Source organism: Heterocephalus glaber, unplaced genomic scaffold (genome assembly GCF_053883595.1).
Source record: "Heterocephalus glaber isolate CG9 unplaced genomic scaffold, H.glaber_assembly_v1.0 deba00001454, whole genome shotgun sequence".
Lineage (NCBI taxonomy): Eukaryota > Metazoa > Chordata > Mammalia > Rodentia > Bathyergidae > Heterocephalus > Heterocephalus glaber.
The window spans coordinates 11,489,103-11,515,891 of record NW_028258303.1 but is presented as its reverse complement, the minus strand read 5'-3'; the positions used below and the strand labels follow the sequence as shown (position 1 = coordinate 11,515,891).

Below are 26,789 nucleotides of genomic sequence, written 5' to 3'. Positions count from 1 at the left end.
CTCAGGCAGATACAGCCTGGGGCTGCTCCCAGTCCTGTGTACAGTTGGCTCCTCATGATCTTTGCATAGTCTCCTCTGTCTTGCCCACTCTGGCACATCTCTATAGTGTCTTGTGGCTTGTTGCAGGGCTGGGGGCAGAGGGGAAGTGCTGTCACCACAGTGCATACAACCCAAGGCTGCTTGGTTCCTCTTCAGTCTCCTCTCCAGCAGGTTGAGTGCAAACCTCCCAAGGTTGTTTAAATTCTACAAATCTGCATCTTTTTCTCCAGCCAGTGGTCACCACTCACTTCTTTCACTGTCTCCATTGTGCTATAGTCCCTAACTTTGCTGTCACTAGGGTTTCCAGTTAGCAGGTAGGAACATGACAGAGGAAAAAAAGCTACCTCTCATCTGTTGGGAAGGGAGCAGTTTCCTGGTTGTTCACCCCTGTGTGTGCTGGCAAATTTGCTGCCAGCCTACAGTGTCCTCTGTATGGAAGAAGGCAAACAAAGCAAGGTTCATTATATCCCAAATCTACCCTGTTTGGCTTGAGTTAGCCACACTTTTGCAGTCTATCAGTTCTTGAAGTCTTCACAGTGTGATGATTCTTGCTTGGTGCACAGGTGGCAACTCCACTGGCAGCCCTGTGAGCTAGTGAGCTGTTTTATGAAGTCCTGAGCCTATGTTTTGTCTGATCTACAATCTTATTTTAGATTGACTTTGACATCAGAATGTATATCCTTCCATTTCTTCCAATTATCTGTATTTTAGTTGATTTTCTCTGAGAAGCTCCAATGTGACTACTCCTCTATTTAGCCATGTTGAATGTACTAATCGTTTTTACTTAGGAACTAAGTAAGTTTATATGTTTGGATGCGTCCTCTGGTTAGCTCTCTCTTCCACATTCTGACTTCATGAGAAACTGAAAGGGAAGATTATATAAAGATACTGCCCCTTCTATATCAATTACTATTTTTAAAATAAAGTTTTAGAGGTAAATATTTTATCATTTACTCTTTACTCTTGACCTTCAAAGATAGTTGGAAAAGTAATGAAAGGAAAAGATCCCTGGATGGAGGCCACAGCCTGGGGGCCTGTGCATTTCTTCCACACCATCTCAAGAGGTGTTTAATTGTTAAATAGAAGGGAAAAACAGGAAAGGGGACAGCTTGGTCTTGTCAGTGTGATTTCTTTATTTGGCATCAGAAGTAAAATTTACGTAACAAAACATAAGGATATTCAAAGTATACATTTTGTTCCTTAACATCATGTTGATCAAGATATAGTGGCTCCTTCAAGCTGTTTTTCTATTGGTTCAAATCTTGGGACTAGGTAGATTGTGGGTTGTGATGTAACGGAAAACTTGAACTTCTTAAAACAAAGTTCTTTGGATGGGACCTAAAATTCATGTAATTCTAAATTCCACATCTCACATCTTAGCAAAGTTCCACTGTGTATCCAAGCACTTCACACTGCAGAGTTTTAATGTGTACAAAGTTTACTTACCACAGTTACATTATAATACACTTGACCCTTGCTAATATGTGTCATATTTGAGTTATCTTGGTACATTAACTGTGAATAATAACACAAAGCACAATTCCTGGCTCTTCAGTCTACAAAACATTACTTAAGTAACAGATAAGCATTACACTTAGTGACCAAGCATTTTAGACACCAAAGTTCTGTCAATCCCAACCCCTCAGTAATACAGTTCCAATTTTGGTTAGCACAGTATGTTAACTGTGAGTAATAGCATAAAGCACAAATTCCACTGCTGACTCTTGAGAGTCTACAAATCATTACCTAAGTAACCAATGTGTATCACACCCAGTGACCAGCTATGACACTGCTTCTGGTCTCTAACATTGCTATCCCATTCAGGCAAAAGCAAAGCTTGTTGTGCTTTCTTGTCTCACAGTCATAAACCCATGTGATAGTTTTTTACTGGCAAAGGTGAAAGTACAACAAAGAAACTAATACTAACGTTGGAACTAGAATTTTTTAAAAGCCAAAGATTGACAGAAAAAATAGCTGGCCATGGGACTGTTGATACTGCTACCACTTGAAAGATCCAAGAAAACAGTCAGAAGAATTTAGTGAAGGTCAATTTATCAACATAAATAAAGTGTATATGATTAAAGGAATGAAATGGCTTGGGAAAAAGACACCAGTAAAACTTCATAGTAAGAGAACACTTATTAGAGATATTTCACAACAATGAAATTGAAAAAAATTTTTGAAAAGTGATCCATATTTATAAAGGAATATGACAATTCACTAATGCAAAAAATTAATTCAGCTGATATTGTAATGTATATAAGGAAATGTTATACTGACACAGAAGAGGAGGGCTCAACTTCCCTCAAGAGCTTCAGACACCTCACAGACTCTCCAGATGATTCATCTTTCTGTATCCACTTTAGATGTCACTGCCTGGTCTGTGAGAAGCACCCTTACCCATTAGAGCCATGGAAGGTAAGCCAATGCATATGCACATGCTGGAATGAGTAAGCAGATGTCTGCAGTGAGCAGCCAAGACACTATGAACATGTCAGTCTTGTTTCCTGCCAGTAGGACACAATACCCAATACCTACCATTCAAAGGAGAAGAGGTTCAATTTTGCTCATGGTTTCAAATGATTCAGTCCATACTCAAAGAGTCCAGGGCAGAAACATTATGGCAAAAATGTGAAGTGAAATAAATCTGCTTAGTTCATTGCAGAAAGGAAGCAGAGCAGAGGAACAGTGAGAGAGGGGAAGAAGCCAGGAACAATAAATTGTACCCAAGGTCACACCTCCATGATGCACCCAGACATACCCAGAGTGTGTTTTACTAATCTCCTAGGTGATTCACAAAGCAATTAAATTGACACAGTTAAGATTAACCAATACATTCCACTCCAGGTCAACTTGACATCCAAACACATCTCCTAAATCCACACTTAGTCTCCAAATAAACACTGTAACAAGCTAATAATTGGATCTAACATATTAAAACTATCCTGCATACAATAAAGAGTACAACAATCCCTTCACCAAACTTCAGTATTTCATTTTTTCAAACAACATTTTTCCAAAGTCAAAGTCCAAGTCAAAGTCTCTTCTAAAACTTCAAGGCAGAATTAGCTGTGAACCTGTATAAGAATTAAAAACAAGTTACATAATCCAAAGGTACCACGGAGTTACAGTTTGTGACTATGAAATCATAAAGAATAAGTGATTACTCAGACTCAAGACTTAGTTCAATCACTGAGACCCCAGAGGGGCCATCTCAGCTATGAGCAGCCAGAGTTAGGCAGACTCCCAGGAGTTGCACCAAAGCGGCAAACTCAAGCTTTTATCTAGAATGTCAGTATAAGAGAAAAAAGAAGAAAAGTAGTTTGGGGAAGGATCTGTCTCAAGGCTAGAAGTTTTTTTGTGGAACAGGAGAAGGACAAGAGACAAACACAACATGCCTCATTAATCTAAACTTCTTATTGTCTGACCATTCATTTCTCACAGAGCCTGAATGGTTTTGCCCCACAGTTTAACCATTCCCTCCTTAACCAAGTCCCCCATATTTTCCCCTTTTTTGTTTTACAGAATCAGGGATGAGGAAGAAGAGAGGAATATAGTGTGGGTGAATACTGGCCTTGATGCAGGAAGTTCATCAGCAGCATCCCCTGGAACAGCACACAAAGGGCCTTAAGGACTAAGAAAAAAACAACAAAAAGATAATTCCATTAGTTGTAAGAATCCAAATGTGAAGGTTGAGGAAGGAAAACAAATTTTTGGAGTTGAGCCAGTAGACAATATCAATAAAGTGATTTAAGGTGATATTGCAAGCTTCCATTTGTAATTTATAAAGTTGGGCCTGCAGTTGGCCCTGGAGATTAATAATCTCTTCATCCAGATTTGCATGAAAGGGATCATGGAGAAGGTGTTGGACTTCCTCTTAGGACTCTAAATGGTTAAATGGGATAGGTGTGATGTACACAGAATGGTAACTGGCATCACAACTAAGTTGACTATGTTATTGGTGCTCACTGAACCAGCTGAATGCTGCCTCATGGGCGTCAGATCACTGAAAGATTTCTTTTTTTAAAATTTAATTTAATTTAATTTTTTTTCACTTTATTAAATTCTTTTATTGGTACATTGTAGGTATACAACACAATTACATTTCTCATTGGGAATTGTACCTTTACATGATGCATCTTGGTTCTTATTTTTTCCCCATTCCTAGACCTCCCTTCAGCCCCTCCATCCAATGATGTACTTTATGTATATTGCCTGGACTGTGCAGTATTTGAGCATTTTTACATAAGCCTTGACAAAGTATTTGTACCTTTTGGTTGTCTGTCTCATGTGATATTAGCATGTATATTTTATCATAGTCGGGAAAAAATAAGGGAGGTGCCAGATATTGGAGTTTCAAAGTTTATCATTACAAATAATTTTAGCCTAGAAGTCACCAGTATGATGAGGTGTTTTTCATTTTTGCATTTTTGGAGCCCTGTACATTTGAGAAAACAGATTTGATATATTATGAAGTTAGCAATAATGAGTATCATAGATTAGGTGGGAACTGTCCAAGGAGGCAGCTTTGTCCTGTGTTTTGTCATTGACCAGTTAAGGTGTCTCTACTTGTTATTCAGAAAAGCTCATGTTTAGTATCAATTTTAGAAATGAGTTATGGCCTTTGTTTGAAAACATCAATTAAATTGGAGAGGAAAGCTGAGAATTGGGAAGGAGTGACTGAAAAGAATCAGGGTCATAGCCCACAAATCTTAGAGCAACGAGGAGCTTTTAGAAGGAATGGCTTGGGTTTGATCAAACCAACAAGAGGAAAGCTTAAAATAACCAAATATACATATTTCTTTCTATAAACTGTATCCTCCACAAGCCTTTTTTGACATATAGTACTTGAGCCTTGCAGTTTTTCTCTCTTTTTTCCTATCCTGGTAGAGCAAGAACTTTTATCCTCTCATATCAAAAACATACCTCTTATAGCTTTCTTTATATATATTTTCTATGCTACTTACTATAAACTTCGTAACAAATCTGGCAGCAGCCATGGATTTTAAAGTGTCCTTCTTCTTCTCTCTCTTTCTTTTTTTAGTTTCAGATTGTTACATTTTTTAAATTTGACTGGTTGCCAAGAGACTTTCAAGTAACTTTGAGTGGCAAAATTACCTCAGTACCAACAAAAAGCAGAAAGAACAGGTTAACCCTATAATTGTAGTCTAAGAATTTACAATGCCCAAGAAATATTTTAAGCATATTAATTAAACAAAAATACCAATCCAAACTGGAAGCCAAAAGTGAATTTATCATTTAGCTAAGATTTGTAACAGTGAGCTCTTATGATTGTAGGTTGGCTCCCATGCCAGACCATGAACATTTTATGATTGACTCCTTGTTTTCATTGGGGCACAGAGAGTTGTGTCTTCTTCCTGTTTCTTGAAATAGGGCTCCCCTCATTATCAAATTTGTAGTGGCACTGATTGGCCAGTGATATACTGTTTTACATTTAGGACATTTTTATTTTGGCTTGGTTTTTTTACCGTTTATTATTTTTGTAGTTTTTTTGAAGATGTCCCTCTTTGCCACAGTTATAACATTTTTGAGGCTGGAAGGCAGCAGCAAATATTTGTGCCTTAGGAACTTCAGTTTCTACATCTTGGCAAGCCTTAATCAGTTTCAGCAATATTTAAATTTTTTTCTTTTAAGGAGTTTGACATTAGCTTTGACATTTTTATATGCTAGTTGAAGGACGTCTTGACGACCATGAAGCAATATCTATAGTCAATTTTTTAATTTTGGCTCATGGATGAGGTTCTTTGTTCACCACAAATGTCTGTTTTATCTTTCCCTGTGTTGATTTCACTGTCCTTAAAACAACAGTCTCAGGTGTTCTACAGTTTCTGTGTGTAGATGAAACATCCTAGGCAGAGCAGGCCATGCAAAAATGGGGTGGGACATGTCTCTGTCTCTTCTAGGACCCACTGCATGTAGGAATTTCCTAGGCAAGTCCTTGATTGCAAAAGAAATAAATTTACTTGTCTGGACCCAAATCGGACTCCAGAGGCAAAAGAAGCAAGGCCTTAATTTTACATTTGTAAGAATGGTACTGATAAGCACTCTAGAGTTGAGAAGCTTTTATTTTTAACTCATAAGAGGTTTTTTTATTCATTATAGGATTTTTTGGTCCAATTTTTATGTGCATTTTTTAAATATCAATGAACAACTTTCAAATTATTGCAATAGACAATAGGCATTGTATTTATAAAACAAAATTTTTATATCATTTTAATTTACTGACAACCTAAGTGGAAGCATGTCATTAACTTTAAAGACATTTTTACTTTTATTAATTGATTTAAATTGACCTACTGTTAAGCTATGTGAACCACAAACATTTAAGATAAAGTTTTGTCTGAAAACCCATATAAACAGTTTTCCATGGAAATTTCAAAAGAGCCGAAAGAAAATAGAAAACAATTTTGAGCTCAAACAAAGCAGCTTCAGGTGTTATAATCAGAATGCATTCTCAGATGTTTTTGCCATGGCTTTTGAGCCTTTGAAACAATACTGATAGAAGTATCTATTTTCTTGATAGATCTGTCCCAGTTTAGCATATTTAACTGGCTTGACTTTTGTTGCCTTTAGCCTTTTTTCTCTTTTTTTGTTTTAGCTTTTTCCTTTTCATATTTTTATTTTTTATATTTCCCTTTTTCATTTTAGTCTTTTTTAAAATTTTGTTTTGCGTTAGATTTTTTTTTTTTTGTACTGGGGATCGAACTTGGGTCCTTGCACTTGCGTAGCAAGCAGCAAAACCACTGAGCTAAATCCCGGCCCACAGTTAGATATTTTTAAGAGACATTTTAAAAAGCGAAAGATTTATACGATCTGAAGAGAAACAGGAGTATAAGAGACATTTTAAAAACAAATGAATTGCCTCCACTTAGAAACTGGACAGTTAAAAGATCTCTGGGCTAATAAATCTAACCTTAAACTTCACTATAAACATGCCAGGCTATTCCCATGGTTGTTTATATCCCCTTACCAGGATGAAGAGTTGAACACATACTTGTTCCTTTTCCAGGCTTTGGGAGATTGGTCCTCTATGCTGACCCTCACACATGGGCACCACTTGTCACAGTGTGTGACAAGGTAGTAGTGTAGAGAATGAGTGATTACTCAGAGATAAGACTTAGTTCAATCACCAAGACCCCAGAGTGGGTGTCTCAGTCAAGAGTTATGCAGATCATGTGTACTGATCAATGGTTTCACACTGATGCTGGGATTGAAGCAATATTCACCCAGTAAGGCCAAGACAGGAACCAAAAACTGACTGAAAAATTAGTGAGACCTTCTCTCAAAACCAAAAGTGAAAAAGAAATGGGGTTATGATAATGCAAAGGCCATGGGTTGGATTCCCCAGTGCTGCCCACAAAAAAATGAATTCTATAAGGATTCTGCCTGTAAAGATTGGGCTACATATTAGCTTAGTTGTCCCCTAAGCTTTCTAGAAGTCATCTTCAAAACAGAAACCTGATTAGTTGCATAGTTCATAATTTCCATGGAAGTGAGAACAAAATTATCAGACTATGAGAAAATACAGAATCTGACCCCCAAAAATGTATACACACTTCAGGAACAGAAAAAAATGTGTAAATATTTAATACTGATTTATTGAGACATCATGAAATTAATAAATGTTACCTGTGGCCTCTACAATTACAATAGGTGCTCTAAGTGGTGGCCATGAGCTTCCAGACATTTATTAGTACAGCGAACTGCTGCTTGGGTAACCTTGGTCGTTGGATTTCTGCAGATGCACTTTCAATTTCTTCTCCAAGAGGCAGCAGTGTAGTGGGTTTTCTGCAATATACAACATCCTCTACCCATCCACATGAGGGTAACATGAGCTATTAAAAATACATCATAGTATTTTTCTTTTCCAGAACTGTGTGTACATTTTTTGGCAGACTCTGTATAATATTATGGTTAGTTATTTTATCTTTAAATTCTTAACATGTATAGTAAAACAAAACTTACATCTCCTTTCCATTAGAATACTTGCTAAAAATAAACTTTACTAATGGTGGTGGTGACACTCACCTCTAATCATAGTTACTTGGGAGGCTCAAGCAGGAAGATTACTTGGCCCCAGGTATTCAAAGGCCAGTCTGGGCAAAAGAAGTCCTGGCCATACATACATACATGCATGTATATGTGTAAATGTAAATTAACATGTAGTAGGAAAAAATTTAAAAATAAAAGCTTTACCATGAATTTTCATAAACAGTTAAACAACAACAACCAAAAAAAAAACTCCATAATTATTGAGGTACTGGCAACACAGACAAACATTATACATAAAACCCACTTTCCTATAATTAGAAGTCAAAATAGTGGTTCCTAAACAGTACTTTACAGAACAGTGCCCCTAGGTGACAAATTTCAACAGTCAGAATAATTGCAATAAATTTTTTGAAGTCTGTACTTGCTCAAAATTCTTTTGAGATTATCTTTCCTACTTTACAGCTATTAAATTTGTTATGTTTTATGAAAAGTTAAAAATATATTCATTTTTTTGCTTTCTTGTATTTTTAATGTTCTTTATTATCCAAAGAAATAGATCAATTATAAGATAAAGTGGTAGCTCTAACCATAACATGGGAGAATTGTAACGCACCTTAAATTGTCACTAATTGGACTTTGTCAGTAATTTGTCTAGTATAATTATTTCTCCATTTATTCCCTTTCTCATGTTCTGAACTCATTTGAAACTGAATAATTTTATTACTAATCTACTAGGACCAACTTACTAACTTTTCAACTATGAGTTAAAATTTTAATTTAACAGATATGTTCATTTCAAGCAGTACTTTAAGGAAATTTTAAAATTCATAAAGCATTACAAAACCAAAGTTTTGGTTTTCATACTGTTTCAGGATACATTTCTCAAAAGTACTTAATCTCTGTATTTCAAAACTAGAATTTATAATCCAAATAAAGGTCAATATAATACAAAGGAGATTTTGGTATTAAAAATTCATCTATTATTGTGTCATTCAAAATTCAGCCACAATTTAACAGTAGCTATTTTGATTAGAAGGGGGTTTCATCAAATTTGATGGGACAAAATCTATTTCTCAATAAAACTGCTATTTTCTAAAGTGTTGGGTAACATAATCTTTTGAGAGCTAAAGGGATAAGCAAGAGACAGTGCAGTGTTGATGAGTAATCTTTATCTGGGGACCAAACAGAAATTACACTGATCTTTTAATTCTGTATCTTTAATTCCTAAATTATTCATTCAATTAGTAGAATGTGTCAGTCAAATTTCTAATGAAAAGATAAGCAGACAAGCTTTTCCTGGTTAGCTTCTATAAGAAGTAAAATATATTGAGTTTCTTTAAGTTAGCTATTTCCCATAGCTTCACCTTTATCTTTTCTTTGCTTTGAATATTGTACACAAACATTATGTGATAACCGCCTGCAGTGTATCGACTATGGTCACTAGAAAGTCATTTTATGATACTTATTCTTACACTGTCTTACACTTGTAAAATTTTGCAGAATTCTTTCTTTTTACCCATCGATCTCATATATTTTTCTTCTTTAGTCATGGAAAATTCAGTTCCTATTTTTTCTCTATCCCCTTCTTCTCTGTGCACAAAGATCTCTCCTGTCATAACTGCCCAATACTGAGCATTTGACTTCTTACTAAAGATTTGATATATAAGCTGATGTAAGAATTATCTGTTTCCTAGGTAGAAACAGTTGAGTAGTTTGCCTTTTATCTGGAACTATTGGTAAAGGCTTAGACTTTGAAAAAGTCATCTTCTCTATGTCCCCAAACAATATACAATTATACACACACACACACACACACACACACAGATACACACACACATACAATTATATTGTAAACACATTTTTGTGTTTACACCACATGCACATTTCAGGTAACCAATTAATTACAGGCCTGTCATGCAGAGTATCTTTTCTGGGGGAGAGGTGGGTACTGTGGATTGAACTCAAGGCCTCATGCATGCTAGGCAAGTGTTCTAGTGTTGGGCTCCATCCCTAGCCCATTTTACAATTTTGAAATGAGGTCCCATTGAGTTGCCTAGGGTGGCCTTGAACTTGAAATCCTTCTGCCTCAGCCTTCTGAGTGGCATGCACCACCATACCCAGGTTGTGTACTATTTTATATTTCCCTCAGAAGTACAGTCTGGGCCAAGGATTCCAAGGCAGGTGGTTTACTTGAGAGAAGCAGGTAAAAGAAGGAGTAGAGAGGGAAGACAAGACAGGAAAGATGTTGAAGAGGGCATTGTCAAGTTGGCTCATGCTGTAGACAACCTTATGCCTTTAGTTAAATTCTGGAAACAATGTAGAACACACAATTCAGATTTACCTTACAAAGAAATAAGACTTGGGTTGGAAATCACTCTGGGAAGATGATAGTAATTTCCTAGCCTTTCTGGCAGACAGAACAGCCCTTGTTGGTTGTTAAGGAAAGAAAGCACTGCAGACACTGGTAGCTGAAAATCAGAAAGCATACACTCTGTCACATACCTGGTTAGTTCTTCACAGAACTGTTTATGGAAGGAGATATATCTGGAAATGCAATAATTAAATCAATCAGTATGGACAAATGGTTCTGATGCAAATTGCCAAACAGTTCTCCAAAATGTTGATACAATTCATACAAGAAACCATCTTCAAAAAAAAGACCATCTTCACACTTGCCAAAACATAAACTTTCTTTTACAAAATTATCTACTTTAACTTGAATAAAAACAGAAAAAGTATGCATGAAAAGTAGAAATTCCTGAATCTCAGAAGTTGCTTCACAAAGACTGGATTTCCTAGAGCTTCTTCCAGAGTTTTAAAAGACCAAAACAAAACTTTAAGAGAGGGAATTTTTAGTGAATGTGAGTTTGTCTCAAAATAGTAAAACATAGTCCAAAAATTTTAATAAAAATAAAAAACCACTTATCTATGAAAGGAATTAAACTTTGGTTGAGAAAATATTTACTAAATCAAAAATTGCACCAATTTTACAAATCTTTTAGGTTTTAATTTTTAGATGAATTATATATTTTTTTTCTTTTATGAACCAGTAGTTCTTATGCTGATAAAAGGAGATGTTTAATTCTGTTGGGGAAAATGCATACCTAAGATATGATTAATTATTCGTCCCTTATCATGTAACACAAGCACTAAGAAGGAAAGGAATTTCAATGAGCAGTGGTTTACCCACTGGAGCTCCACTTCACCAAGAAGGCTGGAAAAACTGAATGTATACCAATGGTGAACTGCAAAAATGGAATAAACATTGGGAATATTTGGTCATCTATGAACATAGAAGGATCTTGGCAAGAAATATCTTGAAAATATGATCTCTATTTCTATTAATAAATAATAGTTCAAAGCTATCAAATAACTTGGAAAACAAAATGCCTTGGGAAATACAATATGCAACCAATGTTCCCAGAAAATCTAAATGGCTATGAACTCTAAGAGATGTATTGAATCAGCATAGTTAATGCTGTTGACATAATTTTTATCATTTATCCTATGTCTCTCAGTTTATCAAACAAATCTGAGCATCATTGAATTCATTTTTCAGCTACATATGAAGTTATTTGTTTTTCTCTAATTTATCACTGAGTCCAGATTTTGCACTTAAGAGAAAAAGAAATAAAAACACATGAAAAAAAATTTTGAATGCCCCATTTATTTTATTCCAGCCTGTTCTTTAAATAAACAAAACACATTTCTTTTTCATTAGATCAAAGTATAAGATTTCAAAGATTTGAAAAATAATACTCCAAGTTTCACTTTGAATTCCCATGATAAGTGCCCTATTTTATCTTGGTATCTGTCCTATGAAAATGAGTAAGTAAAATTTGTCCAAAGTCCTTATATAAAGTAAAGTGATTTGGGGGCCAATACTTTATATATCATTAAAATTTCTGGTATAATGCCTTACATATATGTAATATCTTGTATCATATACTTCCTTTTTTTTTGGTACTGGGGAGCAAACTCAGGACCTTGCACTTGCAAGGCAGGCAGAACCACTGAGCTAAATCCCCAGCCCCTATACTTCCATTTTTAATAATAGAGTGTAATGTAGAATAATAAATACAGAAACCAGTAACCTGATTATTGTCATTATTAAGTAGTATTAGTTTACATAATTTTATGTGCTATATTTTTATATGCAGTAGATTCTGTTTACACCCGCTTCACCACAAGCATGTGAGTAATGTGTTGAGCTATGACATCACTATGTGATATGAAGTCTTCAGCTTCATTACCATCTTATGAGATCACTGTTTTGGGGGTTTTTCAAATTTTTATGAGTACATATTTTCAGTACATAATGTTTACATATATCATGGGGAGTTGGCACATGTAGATAACACATCTTAATTATGTTTTCATCACCATTCCCTTTTCTATCCTCACCCCTTTCTCATTTCTTGGTCTCTTCTTTTTTTGTAAAAGACTTATCTCGCTTTTTCTTATATCTATCTTCTGTTATGCTCTTTATTTATATTTTGGGTTTCTCATATAAGAGAAACCTTGTGATATTGAAGCTATGGTCTGACTTATTTCACTTAACATTATGGTCTCAAGGTGCATCCATTTTCCTACAAATAACTCAAAGTTATCCTTCTTTATAGTTCAGTAGTACTCCATTGTATCCTACAACCTTTTGGGGTATTTTTTGGTATCAGAGATTGAACTCAGGACCTTGTCCTTTGCATATAAATACCACATTTTCTCTATCCCTTCATCTGCTGATGGACATATAAGCTGCTTTAAGATTTAGCTATTATAAGTTATACTGCTATAAACATGGGTATGCATGTACCATTGTAATATGATGTCTAACTTTTTGGGGAACATACTTAAAAGGGAAATAGCTGGGTCAAATGGAATTTCTATTTTTAGATTTTTTAGGTATCTCTATACTAATTTCCATAGGGGTTATATTAGTTTACGCTCTCACCAACAATGTTAGAAGAGTTCCTTTTTACCAGCAGCCTGGCCAGCATTTGTTATTATTTGTGGTGTATGCTTCTTGTTTCAACCTCAATGTTTTATGTATTTTATTTTATCTACAATTATTGTATTTTCTTTATCATCTCCAAACTATATCCATTTCTGTCATTTTCCCCATAGGGGCCATTATGACCATTCTGAATATGTAGAAAAATAAATCCTGTTCATGTGTTTAATAACTGGATTTGTATTATAGATCTTGTTTTCTTTCATGTTGTGCTATTAAAATGTGTTTCTTTTGTATTATGTAGCTCTGGTAAATTATTCTGATGACTCTGGTATTTCCTAGTATGCAGGCCTCATACTTTATCCATTCCTATAGGGAATGGTTGGCTCTAATGCCTCTATTTTAAAATCTTTGTACAAATTCCCTTATTGACTTTCCATGAGTTCCTTTGTGTGTATATAATAGGAGTAGGAGTGCTGAGAACCAAATGTGTAAAAACTTATACCTAGAACTGTGAGAATGCCCTCCACACTGACTGCCCAGTCTATCATTCCAGCACATGATGAGGACTCCAATTCTAGCAACACCTTGGGTACCAATGGCTACCTCATCTGTGAATGGAATGAATTTAGAATGAAACTTCATTTTACTTTGTATTTCTGCTTATAAGGTTGAACATCCTATGAGTTTCCCTTTAAAAAAAAAAAAAAAAGACAGGATAAAGACTGGCAGCAAAATACAGCCTCTCCGGAACTTAGAAAACAGGAAGTTGATGAAGAGAACAGTGGGAGTAGATCTCTGGAAATTGGAAGGGAGCTGACAGCAAAACCAGAAACTACAGAGGAGCTAGAAAAACAGAGAACAGTGCAGAGCAAAGACTAAAACAGTTGAAAAAAGGAACCCCAGCTCCCAGGGAGGGGCACCTGTCTCAGCTGACACAAGATAATCCCAGAAAGGGCCAGCAGCTTCAGAAGGAAACAGATCAGGCCAGCAGTTCTAGCCCCAGGAAAAGCCTATGAGTATTGTTATCTACGAAAACAGTGGGAATTTGATTTTGAAAGTGACTCCTTTTACATGGCAGGCTAGAGCTGGAGAAGAAGTCCAATGCTCCACTTGCCATATTTGAGAATGTTTAATTAGGACCATTTGAGGAAGGGATTAATTGTTTAAGACTGAGGTACAGGAGGTACAGAAAAACTATAGACCAACTGTACTTCAGGCTTTTTTATGTCACCCTACCACAGTGACTGAGAAAAAGGTGGCCATGAGACAGTTTTGAAAGGGAAAGGGTTATGTAGATCCCTGAGAAGTTTAAGCTCAACCCAGAAAGGCTAATCATGTGTGGCTTTCAGGGGGTGCTGGATTTAAGAATGCTGGCTTTAACTCCAGGGGACTGCTTGAGGCCCCTGCCAAACTATCTAGATCCAACACAGAATTCTGTGGTCTTTTGGCATTCCCCATCTGCCAGTGTGATCAGGGAAATACCTCGGCTTGATTAGTTGCCACAGCCTGGTGTATATGGACAGAGGGGCCTTTGTAGAAGGTAGGGCACCTCACAAAACTATACACTGTAAAGCGGGAAAAAGTGTTGCCTTGGGATGTACTCAGGGACACACAAACTAGGAGTGGTTGAATGACTACAGCCCTAGTGTGGACATCATTGATCCACCATGGTCAGTGGGAAAGGTGGGCCAGGATTCAACATTCACACAAAAATTGAGTGTGAAAACAAAATAAGTCTTAGTAGTGACCCACTGTCCCTCCCTCATATCTGCTGGATTCCAATACTGTAGACTCTGGAACAAAATCACTTACTCAAAAACATAGAGGATTTTTTTTTTTGGCACTGGGGATCAAACTCGGGTCCTTGCCCTTGTGGAGTAGGCAGCAGAACCACTGAGCTAAATCCCCAGCCCAACATAGAGGATTTTTTAAACTCATTTCTCTTTTTCTTCATTGGTAGGGAGTATCTTATTTTTTTCCTTTTGTTCTTTTCTAAATTTTGTGTTTTATTTTTTGTTTGTTCTTTTCTGTTACTTTTATCCAATTCTATTTTCTCCTTAGTAGGATCTTATCTCATTTTTCCCTCCACTTTCTCATCTTCCTTTTATTTTTCAAATTTCACTTCTTTCATTTTCTCCTTTCCCACCTAATCCATCTTAGCTTTATTAATCTTTAGGTATCTAATTGACTCTATGCTATTATTGAATTATTTTTACTGTTAATGGTGGTATAATTGTTGAATTTAGTAGATATGTACTGTATGTCAATATTTGGTTTATCTTTGTGTAAACATGTATTTGTTTTGTTTTGTTTTGTTTTTGGTACCGGGGATCGAGCTCGGGTCCTTGCGCTTGAGCAGCAGGCGGTGAAACCACTGAGCTAAATCTCCGGCCCTGTGTAAACATGTATTAATAAAAATAAAGATATTTTAAATTCTTCTTTAACTCTTTAAAATTTTATATTAGAAACTGTGTGGTGTTTCTTTATTTTTTATTTTTCAATTGAGTCAAGGTCTTAACTGTTGATTTATAAAAGTTTTTTGTATGGTTTCTGTATTAATATCTTATCATTTTGTACCCTTAACATCTCTCATCCATGCAATAATTTTGTCAATGTTTCCCTTTGTTTTTATAGAATAAAATCCATCAGTTTTTTTCCTTATTGGATTTTGGAGTAGTCTCAAAAAGCCTTTAAAAGGTAAAAAAATTGTTATTTATTAAATTTGTGATTTTACTTTTCACATGTAATACACGTTAAGAGTAACACTGTGATATAAGGTCAATGGCTATTTTTCTCCATATCATAAGCCATTTTTGTAAACATGATCAACTAAATGAGTCATTTTTCTTTCTTAATTCATGATATCATTGATGTATTTCAGATTTATGTGTGCTGATTTAGAATTATTTGTTCTCTGATAATGGTGTATGATTATTCCTACACAACAAATTTTATTTCTATTTCTTAAGTAATACATTTTCATCTGTAATAAGGTGATTCCCTCTTTTTGTTGTTCTCCTCCTCCTCTATCTCCTTCTTCATCTTCTGTTTTGTCATTGTCTTGCCAAAACAACTAAGCTTTTTTATGAACTTTTGTTTTTCACATAAATGTAATAACAAGTTTGATGAGTTCCTGGGGGAAGAGAAGAAAAAATGCCACTGAAATTTGATTGGAATTGTGATGAACTTATTGCTTTGAGAAAAACTCACATCTTTAAAATATCAAAAGCATGATAATGCACAATTTAGTCAGATCTTCCTTTATGACCTTTAAGTGTTTCTTAAAATTTCATGAAGATACTATGCATTCATTAATATGAATAGTTTTATTGCCATTATGGTTTCACTACTATTCTATGGTTTTACTGCTATGATAAACATAATCTTGTCATGCATTTTATTTTAGTGGATAGTGCCATCATAAGGGGAAAAATCACTAATTTTTTAAGAAATCAGTCTTACACTCAGCACCTTTGTTTAATTTGTCCACTGGCTGTAGGCATCAATTATTTGAGTTACCAATTGAATACCTCATCAGTACATAAAGACAGTACTGTGGTGGAGAGCAGCAGTCTCAGCAGACATGAATGTTTCTGGTTTTAGAAGGAATGTGTTTTTGATTGTGTTCCTCTAAAAGAAGAGACAAGACAAGGACTTAGTTCAGGTTACTTCTTTGTAAGGTGACATTAGGAAACTGGAATAGGAGAGACAGGAAAGGAGAAAATGTCAATACACAAATGTGTTGTTGACATTGCTTCTGTAGGAAATGTGGATGCCTCCCATGACTCCCTGTCTGAAAAAAATTTAGGCTAGAACTTTTCTGTTTGGCCCCAATACCTGGAATTTGAGGGGTGTTAAACCCTGCGCTGCCAGGTTTCACTTGCACAAAATGTGGAAATACTGAGGTACCTCTGTGACTCTCCACCCCATTATGCAGTAGTAGCCCTTGCCTTCAGGATTACAAGGATGACCAATATTGTAACATCTTTGCCACTCTTCCTCCACTATGGAAATTCCAAAGTGACTAAGCAGAAATTTTGGAGTCCATGAAACCCTTACTGTGTTTCCTAGTAGACTCCTGCTGTTTAGGGCTGAGGACCTCTAATCTGGCAGAGCCTACCAATGCAGAGAAATGAAGCACACATTTTACAAATGAGTCAATGGAAATGATATGGAGGTCAATATTCATGGACCTAAGTATTCTAAGTATTGATACAACCCTGTTGCTTTAATGTAGGGGTCTGTAAACTTTTATGTAAAGGATAATAAATATTTTAGACTTTGTGGGCTCTACTGGTCTTTGTTACAAAAACTTTGCAATCAAAGAACAAAAATAGCCATAGGCAATGCAATCATCTCCATAAAATTAACACCTCCACTACTACAGCCCAAGACAGTGATCCCACACATGTCATTCCATTACTGCATGTGATTATCTGCCACCAAGATGGTGGCTGGTCTGGTCTTCTGGAAGGGCAGGAGCATGCAGAGAGCTCAGCATTAGGCCCTGCTGGTGACATTTCAAGCATCAGCAGTGGCTGTCAGTACAGCAGACTTGGTGACAATACAAACTATCATAGGACCAATTTAAAGCCTCCATTTCTGCTACCTGGACTGGTGAAATATATCTCATAAGTGAGTAATGTACTTTTTAAATTTACACGTATGGATGTTAAAATTCAAATCTAACAATCTAACAATGGCTTCAAAGACAGAGAAAGTGCTACAGTATGTGCAATTCCTCTTTCACACCTTTTCCTTTCTTATTCCCACCTTCAACATACCTAGGAGCCTTTCCTAGCAGTAGTCTTTGGAGTCTAGGTTGACAGCCAGATAAGTAACTAGAGCACAAATAGCAACTAGTATTTCATTTATTCCTGTACTTTCATTTTAAAGCAAATTAATCTGTCCCCTCAATTATAGACTAGTTCTGACACTGAAGAAAATACAAACAACATTCATAAGAATATCTAATAATTTGGTTTATGCCTTAAATAAATTCACATTTTAAAATGTTCCTTAATTTTTAAAAAGATGGGTAAATTTTGCTATGTGTTTCTTAACAAAATTAAAGTATATAAAATACAATTAAAATACAAAAGGATGATAAATATAGGATATATCTGAATTCTTATAAAAAGAAGTAAATATTAATGATTTTGGTTTTGTTTGTGCTGATAGGTATACTTTGTACACAAAGTATGGGTATATATTTCTCTTTATGTAATGAGGAATTGTGTACATAGGAACTGCAAGATACATGTATATTAAAAAGCTGAAATTGTACTCAAACAGGGAAAATTGTACTTTACATTCACATAATAACCAAGAAAAATAAGCATATTGTGATTTGTGTCCTAAAGAGAATAAAAAATCCTTAAAATTAAAAGATAAAACCATAAAGCAATGCCATGTTGGAACAACTTGACAGGGAACCTATGGATAGTCTTAATAATAACAAGATGACTACAGTCATAGGGGTTCTAAACTGGGTTGCCCCAAGTCCCTTAATTTTTGTAATTGTTTTTTAACAACTCACCAGTCCAATTATTGAAATGCAGGACGACCAAAAATTGCGTATTTTTTCATTAATTTTTGTGAGATAATGTAACAGGAAATATAAAAAGATTTCTCAAGTTTATTCAGTGTTTTTTCTGTGTATCATATATCTCCAAACATTCACTACATAATGCAACATTACAATCTGGGCAGTCGTGTCTTGTCTCTTTCCGAATTCTTTTTGCATTATCTTTCTTTGAACAATACACTTTACACTGTTGTGATGGCCTGTCCTTTTTTCCTGTGGGTGGTATAATTTCAATGAAATGTCCATCTACTAAACATAATGGTGAAGACATGGATGATGGACATTCTGGCTGGCATTTTGCTACCCCATGTTTTTCAATTATTTGGTCTAGTAGATCTCTAAATTCTAAAACGACTTTTTGAACCCCCTTATTTTCAATAAACAACAAATAAGTTCCATATTTTTTGGCCCAGGTGAATAAATATTTTACAATATTTTTTCATTACTTTTTGATTACAGGATAGTTTTTTAAAATTAATTTTATCGGTAGGCTTAAGGTATACAATATAATGACATTTATCATTGGAAATATGCACCTTTACATAATCCATCTTGGTTATTTTTTCCCCATTCCCCTGCCCTCCCTTCAATCCCTCCATCCCTCCCTATCTACAAAGACTTTGTTTCCATTTTTTCTTTTGCTCATACTAATTTCATTCCCTTCTTTATTTTCCCCTACCCTTTCTACTTCCCCCTCCCTTTTGCACCTTTTCTTCCTATTTCACATTATCTATTATATTTTTTAGTCCTTATTTACACTTTCAATTTCTCACACTAGTGAAACTATTCGGTATTTACATGTGTCCTATTTATTTCGCTTAAGAGGATGGCCTCAATATGCATCCATTTAGCTATAAATGTCTCTAGTTTCTCATTCTTTATGGCTGAGTAATACTCCATTTTATATATATTTAAAGAAATCTTCTTTATCTAGTCTCCAGTTGATGGGCATTTGGGCTGTTTCCAAGTTTCAGCTATTACAAACTATGCTGCTATAAACATGGGTGCACATATATCACTGTGGTATGATTCTTTTAATTCTTTGGGGAAGATACCCAGCAGGGGAATAGCTGGGTCAAATGGGACTTCCAGTCCTAGTTCTTTGAGGTATCTCCATACTGATTTCCACAATGGTTGCACCAGTCTACACACCCACCAGCAGTGGAGCAGTGTTCCTTTTTCCCCACAGCCCCACCAGGATTTGTTATTGGTTGATTTCATGATGGGAGCCATTCTTTCTGGGGTGAGGTGGAATCTCAGTGTTGTTTTCATTTGCATCTCTCAAATGACCAGTGATATTGAACACTTTTTCATATGTTTATTTGTTATTTCTATTTCTTTGTCTGAGAAATGTCTGTTCATTTCAGATGTCCATTTTTAGATTGGGTCTTTAAATTTGGGAGGTCTGATTTTTTTAAGTTCTTTATAGATTCGAGATAGTAGACCTTTGTCTGAGGGACAGCTGGTGAAAATTTTTTCCCACATTGTGGGTTGTCTCTTCATGCTGTTGGTGGTTTCTCTTGCTGTGCAGAAGCTTTTTAGTAAGAAGAGATCTCACTTGTTGATTGTTTGTGCTAGTTCACGGCAACTGAGATTTTGTTCATAAAATCTTTTCCTACACCAATGTTTTCAAGAGTTCTACCTAACCTCTCTTCCAGGCGATTCAGCATTTCTATTTTAATTTTAGATCCTTAATCCATTTCGATTTTATTTTAGTGCATGGTGAGAGATATAGGTCTAGGTTTGGCAAGTTGGTTAGATGTTGGTCAACTCAGTCAATACCACCCATAGAATTAGTATAATCACTGACCACTACTGGAATTTTAAAAGTTTTGTTTCTTCTTTCAAGTTCTATCATTTCTGTATTATGAATAGTTGACAATAAGGAGACGTCTTTTTTGTCTTTCCATTTCATAACAGACTTTTCCTCTCTGGTATGCTAACGTTTCTCCCTTTTTCAGTTTTTTCTTTTGCATATCTTTGGCACTTCCTTCCTATTCAGTCTGTGTCCCAAACATGCCTGTTTTGCACTGTAAAAGAGTATCACTGAATTCTGGAAAAGTCTAAAAAATATATCTAATGTACTTAGAGTATATCACAAAATTATAGCTTATTTTTCACAAAGAAACACAAATTAGTAAAAGAAAATAACCAGAACTTATTATATTTCACTGGAAACAAACATCAAAGGTGAATACAAATAAGCAAACCTACGAGTGTATCTCATTAGAACAAGAATTGACTGATTGAAATGATACCTGACTGAATGACGCTTGGGATAATCAGTACATAAACAAACATGCTGCCCAAGTGACACTCAGGGTAAACTTCTAAGTGGTTAAAAGGGGAGCTAGATGCAATATTGTCTCCTAAATTGGATCCCAGAAAACAAGAGAGTATTAGTTGAGCTGAGGATGTAGCTCAATGGTAGAATGCTTGTGCAGCATGTTCTAAGCTCTGGGTTCAATTCCTGGTACTAGAAATAAATTAGAACAGAACAGAAAAAAGTAGAACAGAATAGCAGTGGAAAAGTTGTAATATCTAAATAGACCATGCAGTTAGATGAACGGTAATGTCCCAATATTAACTTCTGACCATCTGGGCAAAAGGCACACAGGAACATTCCATGCTATCTTTCTAAGTTTTTTTGTAAATCTAAAGTTAGCTGAAAATTGGGTTTATTAAAAAGTGTGGGAGATTTAAGTACCTTTGTCCACAAGAACAGGAACCTGAGTTGTAATGATACTCTAAAAAGAGCAACAGAGTGGAACACACAAGTGTCATTTCAGAAACATTCATGGAGACAGGAGGAAACAGTGACTGAGAGAGGGGCATGAGAGACTTCAGTGTGCTGACCTTACTCCATTTCTTGACCTGAAGTGTCAGTTGCACATGTGTCTTCATTTTATGGTAATTCGCTGAACTGTACTTTTTTGTTACACTACACCTTCATGAAAAAGAAGTTTATAAACACTTGCAAACCAGGTGCAGTGGCAAGTGCCTGTAGTCCCAAATACTCAGAAAGCTGAGATAAGAGGTTCACTTCAACCAGAGTTCAGGTCCAGGCTCATACAGAGCCTCCTGTGTAAAAAAATATACATATATTATAAAGAAATAACCTTTATCTTGTTGGTAAATATTTCCCTGCAACTGGAACAGATTAGAATGATGAGAATACATGGAAAAAAGTGAAGTGGACAAGTCAGAGGGCAAGTGTACAGGGATAGATATGCTAATAAATCATAAATCCAGAATTTGGACAGTAGAAAGGATCTTGGGAATCACCAAGTCCGACAGTGGTCAGTTCTCTGGAGAGACTGCTTTGCAGGTTCTGCTGTGGTTGGCTATGGTTGATCTCAGCCAAGTTCCTCAGCAGGTTCTTATGCACACATTACTATACACCACTGAATTGTTCTAGGAAGGTGAAATTGCAGAGCCAGAATGTCCCAGAAACAGCATTAGAGCCAAATCACTAGGCCCATAGCCCACTTGTCTACCTGCAGCCTAAAGTTCCAGCCTATTCTGGCATCCTACAGTTCCACTAGAGGAGAGAATCAGTAAGTGCCAGCAAAGTTAATAGGCTTGTCAAAGACATTTTTTCTATCATAATGGCTTTCCTTTATCCTAGAAATATCACTGGTTTTTACAACATATTTTAATTTTATAGTTCTAATGCTGCATTAATACATTTGTTATTTCTTAACCAATGGCAAATCATAGATTCATAGACTACTAAAACTGGAACACTACTTGTCTACCTATTTCTTTTTTCAGTATTGGGGATCAAACCCAAGAGCACTCTGTCACTATGTGTCCCACCTCTCTTTTTATTTTTGTTTTGAGATAGAGTCTTGCTGAGCTGGCCTGGTAGGACTAGAACCTGGAATCCTCCTGCCTTGGCCTCCTTCAGTGCTAAGATTACAGGCATGGGGCCTTACTTTTAAGATGAGAAAACTGATAGCAAAGATATTAGTAACTTGTCAAGTGTTTGGAATTCAATTCTCATTTCTTGGATCAATAAATTAGACTACCATAAGTCCCCAACTTATGAACATTCAAGTTCTGAACTTTCCCAGAAATGATGGGACCTTGCATTATGAACATTCATAAATGAGAACTAATCGTGGAAGTAGCTTATGTGTCTGCCAGACATTGTTGCAGGTGTGCTGCTGTGTGCTTATAGAACAGTGTGATATTGTACAGTAGTATAGTGCTAAATCAGAGCCCAAGATGTGTGGGGGACTTGGCCAAGGACTGAATGGTTAAACTGCAGGGCAAGGTCCCAGGTTTCTTGGCTGCTAGGCCAGTCCTGCCTGCAGGTGGGGCGGCTTATGTCGAGTGGCACCCACGGCGAGCAGGGCTCAGCTCACATGTGGAAGCCCCTTACCTATTTTGTGGCGCTCCCCGGGGTGGGAGTGAGCATGCTGAATGTTTTCCTGAAGTCACGCCATGGAGAGGAGGAGAGACCCGAGTTCATTGCCTACCCCCACCTCCGCATCAGGACCAAGCCCTTTCCATGGGGAGATGGTAAACACACTCTATTCCATAACCCTCATGTGAATCCGCTTCTGACTGGCTATGAAGATGAATAAAGAGAACCTGGACCATTACCTAGGCATTGGGGACCGAAGCTCTGATTTGGACCATTACTCATTCAGACCAGAAAAAGGTATGGGACCTTAAGCTCACCTTCCTTACTTGTATCAGATGATGACCATCATACCAATCTTCCATCCCTTTGCTTGTGGCAAGAGATGGCTTAAATAAATAATTTAAACTCTGAAAAAAAAAACTGCAGGGCAAAAGTACACAGGCTCTGTGAGGAATAATGGTTAAACTGTGGAGCAAAAGCTCAAAGGTTCTGTGAGGAGTAAATTGTTAAACTGCAGGGCAAAAGCATTCAGGCTCTGTGAGGAATGAATGGTTAAATTGTGAAGCAAAAGCATGCAAATTCAATGAGAAATGGTTAAACAAGAAGGTGTGTCTCCCCACTGTCCTTCCTCTTCCCCTAAGAAAACTACCTAGCCTTGAGACAGCTCCTTCCCCCAATTATTTTGCTTCTGCTTTTTTCACATCCATTGATATTCTAAATAAAACCTAGAGAGTCCTCAGCTTTGGGGCTTCTCCTGAGTCTCCCTAATGCTGAGCACTCTTGGTTGAGATGGCTCCTCTCAGCCTCTTGGTGATTGAATTAAGTTTGGTCTCCAAGTAATCATTCATCCTCTATGCCACCATGGTTGCACACCGTGTGACAAGTATGTCCAGAAGCAAGAGGAAAAGCAATGGTGATGTACAGGGGACTGCTAGGAAGCACAAAGTAATAACTCATAAAAACAAAAGTAACAATAGTTTATTTACAATTGTACTGTGTTGTACCACCATTTTAAGGAAACTGTAAGAGTAAAAATAGTATTTTTGTGTGTGTGTTTGGTTGTTTTACATTTTAAATTGTATATTTGTGTGAAAGGTATATAAGACTCACTCCGCTGGACCTATGAATGAATCCGACTTATGAACATTCTCCTGGAACTGAACTCATTTGTAAATTGGGGGCTTACTGCAGATTTCTTCCCTGTGGTTAAAATCTGATGAGATGAACTAATATGCAATATATAATTTTATTAGTGTTTAGCTTTGGTTCTTTCACATATATTTCAGTTTCTCATGATTTTAAGAGTGTTTCTGCTATAAATGATTATTGTTGAACAACAGTGGATGGCAAATGAACAGAAGACAAAAAAAAATCTTCACTGGACACTTAAAATAATTCAAGGTGCTCTTTTTAATGTGAGGGTAATTCAAAGCAAATTAAAAAACTTATGAATGTTTTTTGAGAAATAATAATTTTAGGTAGGCAATTGTGAGGAAGATGATCATCATACAAGCCAAAGCCACATGATTCTTCCACAAGCCCCAAGGGGAGAGATCAATGCCCTGATTTTTCAAATATTGTTCTCCAGTACATCTAAAATTAAACAGAAAAAAACACAACTTCATTCATACCATAGGTTCAATTTTGTTGAATATATTCACTGTACCTTTAAAAAGCCTACAAGTTAATCAATCATTAATAATTATCCCTTCAAAAATAATAGCTAATAGTCATTAAGTAACTATAATTTTGCTAGATTCTATGCTGAAATAACTTGTACCTAATACATTAGGCCCTCAGACAACCCAAAGGGTTAGATATTACACATATTTAGAAAAAGAGGAAAAGTAGGATTCATGAACTTGGCCAATTTTACAGTCATACTATGAACCAAATTGCAAGCTTCCTCATATTCATTTGTTAACAAATCTATAATGCTGCTTTCTTTAAAGGAAAATTTTAATAAGTAACCTTTCACTTATTTCCTTATGGAGAAAACCTCAGATTTAACCTATGACATCCATAGCTGTTGTTAAGACAATAAAATCTCCTTGTAGTTCTGCTCACCCACAAGAAAGTCATCCAGAACACAGTCTACAAATTCTGAAACCAGGACCAGAAAGGAGCAAGGGCTTCGGGCCAGACTCAAGTTCTGTCAGCTCTCACACAAAAATGGCAGTGAGCACTGCAGACACTCAGCTATAGGACATTACCAGCAGGTCCAGGTTCAGATTCATACCTTAAGTAGCAGCTGGAGGAGAGCAGGATGGAGGGTCCTGCCACAGGTTAGAAAAGCATCTAATACTAAAATCACTTGATATAATCAGTCACTGCCTGTTACCATTTCTGTTCATCTGTTAGAATTTAGCAGTTCCAAAAACAGCTATAGGGTTTTTATAGTAAGTAAACTTCCTCCTTTCTTTTGTGAGGACCAGCTATAGGTGAGTGTGAAGCCTGTGGTGACTCTTCCTTATCTGGTGCCATTTTTCCTGTCCACTTTCTCTTGACCAGCAGGCTTGTGGTGAGTTAGTGTTGGTACATACTCCAGATCAAAACAAAAAAGAAATGGGCAGGTAACCTCTCTTCATAGAGGTTTCCCTGTCAATAACACAAAATAGAAATTTATCTTACATATTATTAAATAGAAATTTATCCTACATATTAATAACAACTACTTCTATGCTACTGGAGAGATTTAGGATACTAGCTTTCTCTCTTCTCTCCTTAATGTATCAAAATCAAACCATTAATAACAATCATAGAAAAGAAAAGTATTATTAAAATTTTAAAATAAGATCCTCTAATTTTATTAAAATTTATAATTGTTTTAATAACAATATGAGGTTTCCTTCTCAATTTATCAAAATGTTTCCTTCATTAGAGGATATGTTCTACAATAGGGAGTATTTGAAATCAGTTTATACAGTAATACACACATACACACACAAACTGTGCAGACTGTGATTTCAGGATGTCTCCCAAAAGCCTGAGGCAAAGGGAAGTGCTATGATCCTAATAGGGCAACATTCACTTCCTCCGTGCTGTTATTGTCCTTCTAGCTCTTACTATTGTGCACAGGCTGGGAGCACAGCCAACATTTAATCCATATGTTCAGAAATCATAATTTCTTACAAAATTATCAAACTCAAATGCTCTGAAAGATCAAAACTCAAACTTCTAATCAAAAAGTTCTCTTTTAAGGCCCAAAGCAATGAAGCAACACACACAATATATTTTTCAATGCTAAATACAAATTTGACTGTAGTAGAATAAAGGAGTTGTACAGCATGTCCATGTACCTTAGTGTACAACAGCTCTCTTTACAGATCAGAAAATAGGCTCAGAAAGTTTTGTTGATCTGACAGGACTCATACCAATTGTAAGCCTAGGGCCTTTCTACCTTACACCACAGTAGCAAGCACACTTACCACAGCACTGAATGCAAACTTACATTGCATAGCTGTTGCCACAGGTATCATTTTGTGTTGTATTGAGTCCTGGACAGAAGTCTTGTCCCAAAAATTCATTATACTGCAAAGCCTATAACACAGGGAAGGGCCTGGTAAGGTAAATAGCCTTAAGTTTCAGAATACTTTCAAAGAATAATCATAATTACATCCTTGAATTTAATCTTTATTATTATTTTTAAAACATACTGTTTCACATTCACAGTCTTTGTCATACCAAAACAACTGCATATGTTCCCTGGCAATCATGAAGCGTCAGATATTGCTTCTAACACAAAGGGGCAAAGTATTTGTCCAAGACAGCAAACCTCCAGCTATATTATTCCAAAGCTCATTTTTCTCTAATTTTTATTGTTT

General features: G+C 36.0%; 1 protein-coding gene and 1 pseudogene across 8 annotated transcripts in view; one reads left to right on the top strand and one right to left on the bottom strand.

Annotated features, from left to right (window-relative positions):
* Nucleotides 1-1,152: 1,152 nt before the first annotated feature.
* LOC101723225 (broad substrate specificity ATP-binding cassette transporter ABCG2) overlaps nt 1,153-26,789 on the bottom strand; it is a 183,189-nt gene continuing 157,552 nt past the window's right edge. For 2 of the 8 annotated variants that reach the window (XM_087215840.1, XM_087215839.1), the window contains exons 15-17: nt 26,417-26,505; nt 10,555-10,596; nt 7,704-7,848 (exon numbers count right to left, since the gene is read on the bottom strand). In XM_087215840.1, coding sequence (XP_087071966.1) covers nt 7,719-7,848; nt 10,555-10,596; nt 26,417-26,505 — 261 coding nt within the window. In that variant the 3' untranslated portion in view covers nt 7,704-7,718. Of the gene's footprint in view, nt 3,117-3,613; nt 3,674-7,703; nt 7,849-10,554; nt 10,597-21,449; nt 21,675-24,356; nt 25,564-26,416; nt 26,506-26,789 lie in introns of those variants that run through there. The other 6 variants (XM_021261057.2, XM_004848054.4, XR_015452879.1 and 3 more) reach the window with 5 other exon arrangements.
* On the top strand, nt 21,772-23,385 carry LOC101699554 (cytochrome c oxidase subunit 6A1, mitochondrial pseudogene; annotated as a pseudogene).